Source organism: Choristoneura fumiferana, chromosome 30 (assembly GCF_025370935.1).
Source record: "Choristoneura fumiferana chromosome 30, NRCan_CFum_1, whole genome shotgun sequence".
Taxonomy (NCBI): Eukaryota; Metazoa; Arthropoda; class Insecta; order Lepidoptera; family Tortricidae; genus Choristoneura; species Choristoneura fumiferana.
Window position 1 is genome coordinate 5,417,463 of NC_133501.1, and position 12,133 is coordinate 5,429,595.

The 12,133-nt window shown below is 40.5% G+C and overlaps 2 protein-coding genes across 6 annotated transcripts in view; one reads left to right on the top strand and one right to left on the bottom strand.

Annotated features, from left to right (window-relative positions):
* LOC141444905 (uncharacterized) overlaps positions 1 to 1,612 on the top strand; it is a gene marked incomplete in the record, with an annotated part of 32,573 nt that extends 30,961 nt beyond the window's left edge. The window contains 2 exon segments of the mRNA XM_074110663.1: positions 110 to 306; positions 1,470 to 1,612. Of these exon segments, the coding sequence (XP_073966764.1) occupies positions 110 to 306; positions 1,470 to 1,547 (275 nt within the window).
* A 2,979-nt stretch (positions 1,613 to 4,591) lies between these two features.
* Positions 4,592 to 12,133, bottom strand: part of LOC141444904 (uncharacterized) — a 34,170-nt gene continuing 26,628 nt past the window's right edge. For all 5 annotated transcript variants that reach the window (XM_074110659.1, XM_074110658.1, XM_074110661.1 and 2 more), the window contains exons 6-9: positions 10,042 to 10,194; positions 9,262 to 9,353; positions 7,104 to 7,264; positions 4,592 to 6,330 (exon numbers count right to left, since the gene is read on the bottom strand). In XM_074110659.1, the coding sequence (XP_073966760.1) occupies positions 5,287 to 6,330; positions 7,104 to 7,264; positions 9,262 to 9,353; positions 10,042 to 10,194 (1,450 nt within the window). In that variant the 3' untranslated portion in view covers positions 4,592 to 5,286. The remainder of the gene's footprint in view (positions 6,331 to 7,103; positions 7,265 to 9,261; positions 9,354 to 10,041; positions 10,195 to 12,133) is intronic.

Genomic DNA, 12,133 nt, shown 5'->3' on the forward strand with positions numbered 1-12,133 from the left:
AAAAATGTCGCGGACAGATTAGTGTCAGTAAAAAAGTTGATTGGCCCAAATACCATAAAAATCCAATATGTTTTATTTATTTATTTGCACGATGTATTTGTTGTGGCAGGGCGCTGCACGGACTGCGGCGTGTCGTTCCAGCGCTACGAGCAGCTGGCGCGGCACCGCGCGGCGTGCGGCGCGTCCCCGCACTCGGCCGCGCCGCACGCGTGCGCGCAGTGCGGCAAACGGTTCACGCACCAGCACTCGCTCACCAGGCATGCGCACAACCACGCGCGGCAGCTCTACCGGTGTGTCGTGTGCAAGGTATGGAAAACTAACATTTCTATCAAATTCTACCATTTTGTTGCTGTTCTACTGAGTTTCTACCGTTTCTACTAAATTCTACCAGTTCTGCAAATGTGATATTGTTGTTGCGATAGAATACGGAGTACGGAAATTCGCCGAAGAGCTAAAGTCACTGACGAAGCTGGAAAAATATGCAAATTGAAGTGGCAATGGGCAGGACTGTCCAGGACATTATTGGGCAGGACAGGACTATTGGTATTGCACGCTTGGCAGATAACAATGCGGGACTGTATGAGGGCGCGCCAAAGTTCGCATAATTTTCGCAAGTCATAATGTTATTTGTCAGAATGATTGTTTGTCATAATCCCACTAAGTGCAATTTTTTTTAAAAACCTGTGGAAAAGTATAGGTTAGTTTTATTAGTTTACTACTAATACTAGAATAAGTTTAAAATGTATTATCTTTTGTTTTGTTTTTGCTTAATTACTAACACTATGGATACTCTGTTTGTCCGAAATAAAGAATTTGAATTGAATTGAATTCAATTAGTTTTTTTTTAATATCTAATTTTTTAATAGCAATTATTGGATTCGGAGAAAAAAAGAATTATGAACTTATGACTGAATCTAAGTGTTTATATTATAAGTTTTTGTACTGATTTATGTTGTGCTATTAAAAATATTTGTATTGTATTGTATTTTATGACAAAAGATACATTCTGACAAACAATTCTGAATTTAAATAATAGGTGATATTCAGAATGCTGCATTAGCTTAAACCGTACACAGTACGATTACTTGGATACTTGGAGTTAACACTTGACAGATGGGCGTGCCTTCAGTCAATTTTCAACTTTGAGGTCATACAAATAAAATAGTTTTTACATAATATGTAAACGTGGGTAGCGGTATACTAAAAATGGCTTTATTTGTATGACGTCAAAGTTGAAAATTGCATGAAGGCTTGCCCATCTGTCAAGTGTTAACTCGAATTAATCAAACTGTAAGCAGTTTTTGGAATGTCTTTGTCATGGCCACAAACTATAAAGAGAGCTGACGTCATGGCGGTTTGTTTACGGTTTGAGCTAGTGTCGCCAACTATTATGCAAGCATGCGAGACACGAGACAACGCACGAGGCGAGGAAGCGAGAGAGTTCAATGTATAATGTATTGTTGTTTCAGGCCTCCTTCGCCACGGCGTCCCAGCTGGCAACACACCTCAACAGCCACCTCGCCAACTATAAGCGGCTCAAGCCGTAAGCCGGGAGTGCATATACAGACACAATTATTAATTATTATATTATATTAATATAGAGTTTTATTTACTGACGTGTTTCATTTGGGCTTTGGATTGTCTAAAAAAACTGTTACAAAAAATTAAACCGCCGGAAAAACTGAAAAGCAAATAAACCTTTTTATTAACCCTCTCTTAGTTGTTAGTGTAGACTAGTTTGACCGCTATGTGTCTGTCTGTGGCACCATAGCTCTTAAACGGGTGGGCGGATTTGAATGTTTTTTTTTTCAATTTATTTGAAATCAGGTTTTCTGGCGATGGTTCTTAGACATGTTTCATCAAAATCGGTACAGCCGCTTTTGAGATATTGAACTTTGAAGTGACAGTCGGGGGTTTTCCAACTTTTTTGTTGGTTAGAAGCCCATCCGGTAGACGGCTATAGATCCACTCCTCCTGGCTCGTGCTGAGGCACCGACTTCAACCTGGTACCTAGGTTAAGGTTATATAAAAATGATTTATTATTTTTTGCTTTTCAGTTTTTTCGGCGGTTTAATTTTTCTGTTAAAAAGTTTTTATTTTATATTTTTTTCCCACCCAAGGTTATTTTTTTTCCAATTTACATGGGATCAACTTCGAAATCCCTATCCAATAAAAAAAGAATTATCAAATTCGGACTAACAAGTTATGCGTTGCGAAGCGTTGGCAGGCCTCCCACCAGGTGGACTGACGACATCGTGAGAGTAGCGGGAAACCGGTGGATGCAAGTGGCGAGTTGTCGTTCATCGTGGCGTTCTAAGGGGGAGGCCTTTGTCCAGCAGGGGACGTCTTCGGGCTGATGATGATGATGATGAAGTTATGCGTGGTAATACATAAAAAAAAATACGCGTCGACTTGAGAACCTCCTTCGTTTGGTTTTCGTCGGTTAAAAATATGGATTTCGTTATTATATCTCGTTGGACGCAGGCACAGAATATATAATAGTACTGACGTACAGAATGGCCACGCTCCGCCCCGCACCGGTTCGAGTTACCCCACCCCTCAAGCGCAGATTGCAGGAAAACCGCAGGAAAGCAGTCGGGCGCGCAACGCGATGTACGAGTATGTCGGTCGCACCGTCGCACGACACTAAGTTCGGGAGCTATAATTTTGCGAACGAAATGGTGATATACTGTGTTTTGTATGGGTATTTGTCAACAGTCAAAGATAAGAAAAGGAGTTTTTTCGATTTCCTTATGTAAATAATAATGCTTTCTAAAAGTATCGCGATTAATACATGAAATAACTAATAAGGTACCGAATAATTCGTTCAGGTTTGTAGTCATATATTTATTGTAATTTAAAATAATAATGCTTAAATACATAGACAGACACATTTTAAGTAGGTTTAAATAAAAATATATAGTTAACGATTACATTTATTTACACATCTAAGCCATACCTACATACCCTATAGTACTAGGGTTTTGCGATAGTCAGCCCTGTGTGTCTTACGCACACATTGACGCGTATGCAGACGTTGTCGTGCCTATGTAGATTCAAGCATGCGTATTTTGTATGGCGTGGCCGCCCTGTGACGCAGGGCCTCAAAGCAGAAGGTATATGAGTATTTCGCAAAAAAGTATTCCGTCATGAAATTGACAATAATCTGTTTTGTCAAGAAATTATGATATCATAAAACATCCAAAATTATTTGACGTCAGGAAAACCCGGAAAACCTCACGAAATCTTGCGAGGAAAAAATCGTAATTTTGTAATACATCGAAACTTTCTATTGGATCCAACAACAAAGATTGTCTGACTTTTTGTCACCTTTATCACGAGGTTTTGTATTTAAACAATATTACTGATTTTTGTGTTGAAATAGTCAGGTTTTTTTTTTATAAGTGGACAACTGAAAATGGACAACTTTTTGGAAAATAGTCATAATTAACTTTATAATCCAGGACAAAAAAAAAAAATTATATCTAATAATAATCTTTATTTACAATTAAAGTATAAAAGTACTTATACTAAAAAAATATTCATATTTTTAAACATTTCACTCCCAGTTTCTGTAGCAAGGAGCATGGGTTTGGCAGTTAATTTCAAATACGAGAATTACGCAAAAAATCTCAGTGGAACGTTCCCTTTTACGCTGAATGAACTACCAGTGCAAAAAATGAATGTCTAATAAGTTTGTAAAAAAATCGTTTATAATACAAGCTTTTTTGTTGACTGTACTTGCATTGTCATCCAAACTACGTTTCCGTGCCAAATTTCAAGTCGATACCATTAACCGTTGAGGAGTTCCATCCTGCGGAGACGACCCTGGCTGGACCACTAGAATTTCGCCACCAGCTTAATAAATTGTCACCGGACAAACAGAAGTATGCCAAATTTCAAGTGGATCCTACCACTGGAAGTGGGTCAAATTTAAACTTGCAAGATACTGTACATACATTGCAAGTTAAATAAAAGCTTGTAAAACAATCACTTTTGTCACTAAAATTATTGACCAAAGATCTATTTATCTTTGGCTAATAAGGGTTTCTTGACAGAAAATATCACTAGATGGCGTTAGTATGGCGCCTGGCGGTAACACAGAAACTTTCACATTGTCCAGAATATCGAGCATTCGCCGGTTAAAGGCTGACCAGGAATATAAAAAAACTGACGCTAGGGCAGCACTTCTACGTTTTATATTGCAACATTCTTTACACTTACTATACGATACCTACCAGTCACATTGACAACGGTGTCGGTGATGTTATTTAAGGGAGTATTTTCTAATCCCTCAGACTTTTTCTATGACAAATTCGTTGTGAATTATTTTACTGGCTATGGATAATCTTCGGCATTTTAACGCACAAAAACACAAAATAACCCTTAAATACCACGCGCAAACAACGTTTACCTTTGACAGCAATAGACAGATGACATTTGAGTTTAGTGTTACCGGAGCAAGAAATTAGTTCGGGTGACACTGTTTCCCGGACGTACAATACCCACATGGAAATACCGACTTGATATTTGTGACACGCCCATAGAAACTCTTGTCAGTTTGACACCAGTTTGTATGGGCGTGTACACGAATTATCGGGTCGGTATTGTCCGTGCCGGTAAATAGTGCCACCCATTCATTAGTTCTATTGGTTTTCCGCAATATGGCGAAGGTTTTTATAATTATGGTCAGCCTTTAAAGTCGAACTGAACATCGAACAGCGCCAAGCATTGCTACGAACACGAAATGCTCTTCATGAATGTTCGCCAGAATGTTCCTGGGGGGGCTACTACGAAACTCGAAGTTCGCGTCGTGCGGTCCCTCATACACTTATACTATTTAATACGAGAACGAGAGGGACGGTACGATACGAACTTCGAGTTTCGAGTTTCGTAGTAGCCCTGCTGATTATTTTATGAGCCTGGGTACAGTCAAGTTCATAAATTTGCAGCAGCAAAATTTGATCAAAAATATCCGAACACGCCTCTACGCCGTTAACAATAGAGTTGTGTTCAGATATTTCTGATCAAATTTTTGCTCACAAGTTTATAAACTCGACTGTACCTGTCGTGTAACATCGCTAGAATGCTCATTAGGTAGGTAAGTGAATGCTCAAATTTATCAGCACCTTTAGATTTTAGATTATTGTGTTGTATTGTATTGTAATTTATATTTTCTAACCGCGGCGGTTGCTATGTGTGTTTTCGTAAAAGGCTCTGTACATTATAAAGAATGAAGAACTCTGGACGTTCTTTCTCTGTTTAGGTTCTTATTTAAAATCATAGTTACTTTGACCACCACGGCCTATTTATTGTATAATTTTCACTTGAAGGCCTTCTATTATAATTATTCTGCGCCCCTTGATTATTGCTATAACTATCATTATTACTACCATAATTATTACTACTATCATAATTCGTCTGACCACGATTACTATTTTCATAATCATTATTTCCCCTGTTCACATTATCCTGACTAGGTTTTCTAGTCGTGTACATGTTTCGATTATTATAATCACTGTCATAATTAAAAATTATACCATCGTTATCATTTCCACTAGGCCTTTGAGTACTATAGTTATTCGATTCAGAATTAGGTCTTTGCGTATTGTATTTTTGTCTATCTGTCCCATAATAGTTTACAGTACTACGATGAGGCCGCTGCGTAGTAACTTGACTATCTGGTCTATAATTGACTATACCTGTTCCAGGTCGCCTATTATTAGTGTCATAATTTACATTACTAGCTCCTGGTTGCCTATTGTTATCATTAGAGTCATAATTGATATTACTAGCTCCTGGCTGCCTGTTATTAGTGTCATAATTGACACTACTAGTTCCTGGCTGCCTATTGTTAGTGTCATAGTTACCACTACCAGTTCCCGGCTGCCTATTATTAGTGTCATAATTGACACTACTAGTTCCTGGTCGCCTGTTATTAGCATCATAATTTACACTACTAGTCCCTGGCTGCCTATTGTTAGTGTCATAGTTACCACTACCAGTTCCCGGCTGCCTATTATTAGTGTCATAATTGACACTACTAGTTCCTGGTCGCCTGTTATTAGCATCATAATTTACACTACTAGTCCCTGGCTGCCTATTGTTAGTGTCATAATTGACACTACTAGCTCCTGGCCGCTTGTTATTAGTGTCATAGTTGCCGCTATCCTTCTGGCTACCGAAGATCTGAGACGCTATAAATGCTCTGTGTGCGATGGCGTACAGGCCGGGCGTTTCGGCCGCCCCGCACGACCGGCCGAGGGAAGTCACAGCCACCACTCGCCACACGCAGCCATCTTGAAGTTGCGCTGGGCCGCCGGAATCACCCTGTAAGTAAAAAAAACTACGTTAATACAGGCTCGCTCAGAGGTGCGAAAAACTCAAGTTTTTCGAAATTCGTGTTCGAAATTGAAATTTATCACGAGTATTACGGTGAAGGAAAACAATGGTATGTGTGTAGTGCTCAATCTGCACTGGGCCTGCGTGGGGACTATGGCCCAAGCCCTGTCATTTTGAGAGGTCTGTGTCCAGCAGCAGTAGGACGTGTGTAGGCTGGGGATGATGATGATGACGAACATGATGATAAAGAAATAAATACCACGTGACACCTCAAAGCTTCCTCAAAGCAATTGATTTAGTCCCAAAGTAAGCAAATCTGGTGTTATGGGTACTACGCAACGGATAAACATACTTAAGCATATTAAACACCCAATCACCTGTACCGTTGTCTGTCTGTAATCAAATCTTGCAAGTTAAATTTGACCAACATCCAGTAGTCAGATTGACTAGAAATTTGGTATACTTATGTAAATTGCGTGACAATACAATAATAATCTGGTATTCCAGCCAGGATCGTCTCCACAGGACGGAACTCTTCAATAGTTAATGGAATCGACTTGAAATTTGGTATGCAAATGTAGTTTGGGTGACAATACAAGTACAGTCAACAAAAAGTAGTGCCAGCAAAAAATAAATATCTGACCACACTGATCGAACCCGGGGCCTTGAGCTTCATAGTCAGGTTCTAACCTCTGAGCTGGGTCGTCAAACCATGATACAATGATATGAAGTAAGATCATTATCTTTGGTCAATCTGGTACCTGGCAAGTGTCTTTCCCTCCACGTTCCTCGCCGGCGCAGACTTGGCTCTCGCTGGAAGGACCATCCGGCAGCTTCCTGGAGGTACCCAGCACCTCCCGGCACTTGTCCATTCTCCATATGGGTATAGACACGCTCCGTAGCTCGTGGGACTGGTCACCGCCTGTAAAAGAACCATTGAAGGACACCTGCCAACACGAGGGGTACCACAGGTGCCTTGCCGGCCCTTTGAGAGACTGAAAGGTTCATTTTTACAAGCTTTTATTTAGTTTCACCTGTCCCGTTGTCTGTCTGTAATCAAATCTTGCAAGTTAAATTTGACCAACATCCAGTAGTCAGATTGACTAGAAATTTGGAATACTTATGTAAATCGCGTGACAATAGAATAATCTAGTAGTGATATCGTGGTATTCCAGCCAGGATCGTCTCCGCTTAGAGCATCGACTTGAAATTTGGTATGCAAATGTAGTTTGGGTGACATGCAAGTACAGTCAGCAAAAAAAGCTTGTATTAAAAATGAAATTGCCATGCCAGTGTATTGGTGTATGTAGACGCTACCGGACGTATCGCCCGTTTTCTGGTAATTAGCCGCCGTCACGCCGCCGTCTACTTGCTGACATCCATCCGGTAAAAGTATTACATGTAGGTATATGTCGGCGGCCGATCGTAAAATCCGCCAGATCGTGAAATTCCTAGGCATATCATGAAATGGCGAAAGTTGCCCAGGCATATCACGATGTGCCTGAGAAACTAAGGCAGATCAATTATATTCCTAGCTTTCGTCGTTCGTCGATATTCCTAGCTTTATACCGGGCACATCGTGATATGCCGAAAAAAAGAAAAAATTAGGTAGGTACTTACGACGAGCGAAGCGAGGAGTGGTTAGTATAATTGTGACCACAACGCACGAGCCGAGAAAGCGAAGCGCGCGTGCCGGCGAAGTGCAAGAACCAATGTGGCCGCGTTTCATGATATGCCTAGGAATTTCATGATCTGCCTAAACGTCACTAGGCAAATCGTTAAATGGCGAGTTTTAAACGATAAAGCGGATGTCCTTTAGCCAATTCATGAAATGGCGCCATTTCACGATATGCCTAGGAATTTCGTGATCTGGCGGATTTCACGATCGACATATACAAGGATATCCAGCGGTGGTGTAGGGGTTATAGCACGCACTCTTTTTCTGGTTTTTCTGTGCATCCATGTCTCAGTTTGTATTTTCGACAAGGATATCCATTTATAGTCGGTCCGTTGTCGGGGGCCTACGCTAGTTGACGCTTGCACGGAAACGGATACAAAATTCAGATCTATTGTCAAGAAGACATTAATATCAAAGGCGTATTATAAAGTTAATGATTATATCATGGACAGGGATATTTGGAAATAATTCCGATCCGCATTAGCGATCCCTTCAAATAGCGAACCTACTGTGTTAAAAAATAAAGTTGTGTTAAATACTTGTGATGTATACATGTCATTTAATAATATTGTAAATCTGTTTAAAAAAAATATATATACCTCGTTGAGTTTCTTGCCGGATTCTTCTCAGCAGAGGTTTTTCCGAACCGGGGTAGATTTTTTTTTGACATTCATAAGTGCTTGTTGTAGCCTAAATTGAATAAAGATATTTTGACTTTGACTTTGACGGGCGGGTGGCCGCCTGTTGGACAACAGTACGAAGCAGCGCTAACTGCGCGCGTCGCGTGCATACGATGTTACCTGCACCAAGACAAACAGTGCACCCGCGACAGCTAGCGTAGGGCCTTAGTAAGTCAATGTTACCATATCATGAAAATGCCTATCTTTAAGTCTATGCTTAGGGAGCACTACTGTCATCTTGCGTATGAATGTTATAGTTAGCTTATTTATGTGTTGTTATGGTATCTATCCACCTATCTATCTGTTTAGATTTGTTGTGTATATGTATTGTATGTGTTAGTTTTATGTATTCTTGATACAGCTCTAATCTACTGTAAATTGCACCACCTGCTAAAATGTATTCCTTATTTCTGTCCATTGTAAAGGTTGCCTGGAAGAGGTCGCTCTGAAGCGATAAGGCCGCCTATTGCTTACCTTAGAAAATCTCTATGTATATACTTGTTTCTCTGTACTGTTTACTGTATTGGTGTGCAATAAAGAGTTATTGTATTGTATTGTTACCATATTCAGTGCGGCCCCATCCAGTGGCGATGATAGACTGCCCCGCGGACGGGGCGACGCCCAGGCACGCCGGCTTGATCACCTCTGAAAACCTGGAATTTATATAATTCAATCATATGTGATCAGTTGAGAAGGAGGCTGGCTCAATTGGTCTCGGCTGGGAAGAGCTGGAAGAAGCCTTCAAAGAAAATGGAAAACTCTTCTACGAGCCCTATGTCCCTAGTGAGGGATAACAGGATCACATCATCATCAATCAGGATATTACATTGCGAAGGTTTATAAAATGAACTTAAACGTATCTTTCTGAAATAGCAACAAAAGAAAGGAGGAATGGATCACGGCACGGCAAATCTCACGTATATTAATGCGAAAGTTAAGTCTCTTTGTTTGTTACCTTCACGTCTAAATCGCTGAACCGCACTGAAACTCGGTATATAGGTAGTTTGAGTCCCGGGGAAGGACGTAGGATAGTTTTATCCCGAAAACATGCATAATACATAGTCCCGCGATAAACGAATTCTATATATAAGTCAACCCACGTAAAAAGAGCTCTGGGTGGCTAGTGGAGGGGATACGTTTGCGCATCTGTCAACCAACAAGCCTGGCGTGACGGCCGCGCGCGCTCCTACGCCCCCTCCCGCGTCCCCCACTGCTCCGCCGCCAATTTGGTCCGTATCTCGCTCACTGCGCAGGTATGTCGCCAGGAGCTCTTATTACATGCGTTGATTTGTACGCGGACGGACAGCTAATCTTCTACTAAAAGTTGATTGGCCCACTCACTTGACGACGTTAACCAGCTTCACCAGCGCCAGGTCGTAGTAGGACCTCGGCTGCTTGTACTTCGGGTGTCGGATGACGGAGGCCACTCGCACCACCAGAGCCCCGGGGTCGTCCAGGTAGGAGGAACCCAGCTGGACTGCTCGAGGCGGGCCGCTGTCGAAAGAAGTCACAAACTGTTTTTAAAGAAGACATACAGTCAGACATTAATAGATATTTATTATATAGGAAAATCAAAAACCCAAAAAGAGGCAGGTGAATAATAAAACTAAGGTTTGGTACAGGACCAAACCTTGTCCATGCAATTTATGTTGTTTTCGACTAAGTGCCGAATAGTTTACAGTTTCAGAAAAAAATAGGGATGGTCTGAAATTCGTTTTACATTCAGTTTAACCGAATTTCGGCAGCTTGAGGCGAACTTCGGCATTCGGCCGAAATTCGGTTTCAATGCCGAACATTCGGCACTAGTAAACATGAACCTAAGTACTTGTACAATTTTGACGGAAATTAAAAGGAAACAACAAAAACTTAATGAACTATAGTAGGTAGTATTCTTTTAATAAACATCTTGATTACAATTCGTAAATTTAATTGAAAAAAGTTTTTGGTTCAAATTTTCACAAACGAAATATTGAGAAACATTCAAAGTCAAAGTCAAAATATCTTTATTCAATTTAGGCTATAACAAGCACTTATGAATGTCAAAAAAGAAATCTACCACCGGTTCGGAAAAACCTCTGTTGAGAAGAATCCGGCAAGAAACTCAACTATATTTTTTTAAACAGATTTACAATATTATTAAATGATATGTGTACATCACAAGTATTTAACACAACTTTATTTTTAAAACAGTAAGGGGCTGTTTCACCATCCATTGATTAGTGTTAACTGGCGGTTAGGTGTGATGCCGTCTCTATTTGTTTTGTTCGAATAGACGGAGACGGCATCACATTTAACTGTCGGCTAACGCTAATCAATGGATGGTGGAACAGCCCCTAAGTATTTTTAATCATTAAAGGGTACTTTTAACAATCAAATTTAACAATCTATATACTCGTATTTAAAATTCACTACAGGCAGTTTATCGAACCGAAGTTCGGTCGAAATTAGGCCGAAGTTTACATTTTTGCCGAATGTTCGGCCGATGTTCGTATTCGGTTCAAACCACATTCGGCCCATCACTAGAAAAATATTCCGTCTAGCCTCGTGGCTCGTGAGTCTAATTAACACTAACAATAACGGCCGAAACAGCAACAATAACGGCTGTAGGTATCCATGGGTGGCGGTGGCGGTGATCGCTTACCATCAGGTGACCCGCATGCTCGTTTTCCAGCTATTTAATATAAAAAAAAGTATTTTTCATCACACTTGCTCGTAAACAGTGTCGTAACATGCAGGCTACCTTGGTTGCAACCCCCCAAATAAAACCCTCGACCTTAATGTGCTTTTCATGAAACCCGTGGTCGGTAAATGAGTCATTGCGCGTACTGAAGCTGCTGCGCGCGCTGCTGCAGGACTACATGGACCACATGCACACGCATGTTGTGGCGCATGCCGAGGGAGGTTGAGGGCGACGCTGCCAAGAGCACAGCCTAAGGTATCGCCAATATTTGGTAGAACTATATTTTTTCTTTTACAAATATAAAATTTTACTTGCAAATGTGATGAAAAACATTGTATGTCGCATGGGCAGTACTAGAACATCGACTCATTAAAACCCTCAGTCTTCTCGTTCGTAATTCCTTATTTACCGCCCTTAAAACACAATGTACTATTATAAAGTACAAATTGTTTATTGAATAAAGAATTCTAAGAATTTGGAAATAAAATCCAAAATAACAAAGTTGGTGAACCACGTGTAAATCTTATAAGTACCTACCTACTATGTGTGTTCAAAAAAAGTTAGGAATCAGTTTGGAATGAATCATTTGCTAAAAATATTTTCTACCAAAAGGATCCCGGGCCCTGGTGGGGTATGAGGTATGAACGAACTGAGAATCTATTGCGTAAAGTTTCTGACGCGTGATCACAATCAAATGACAGTTTTCACATACAGAAATTGACACATTAGGCTAGGCGACTAAAAAAAAACTGT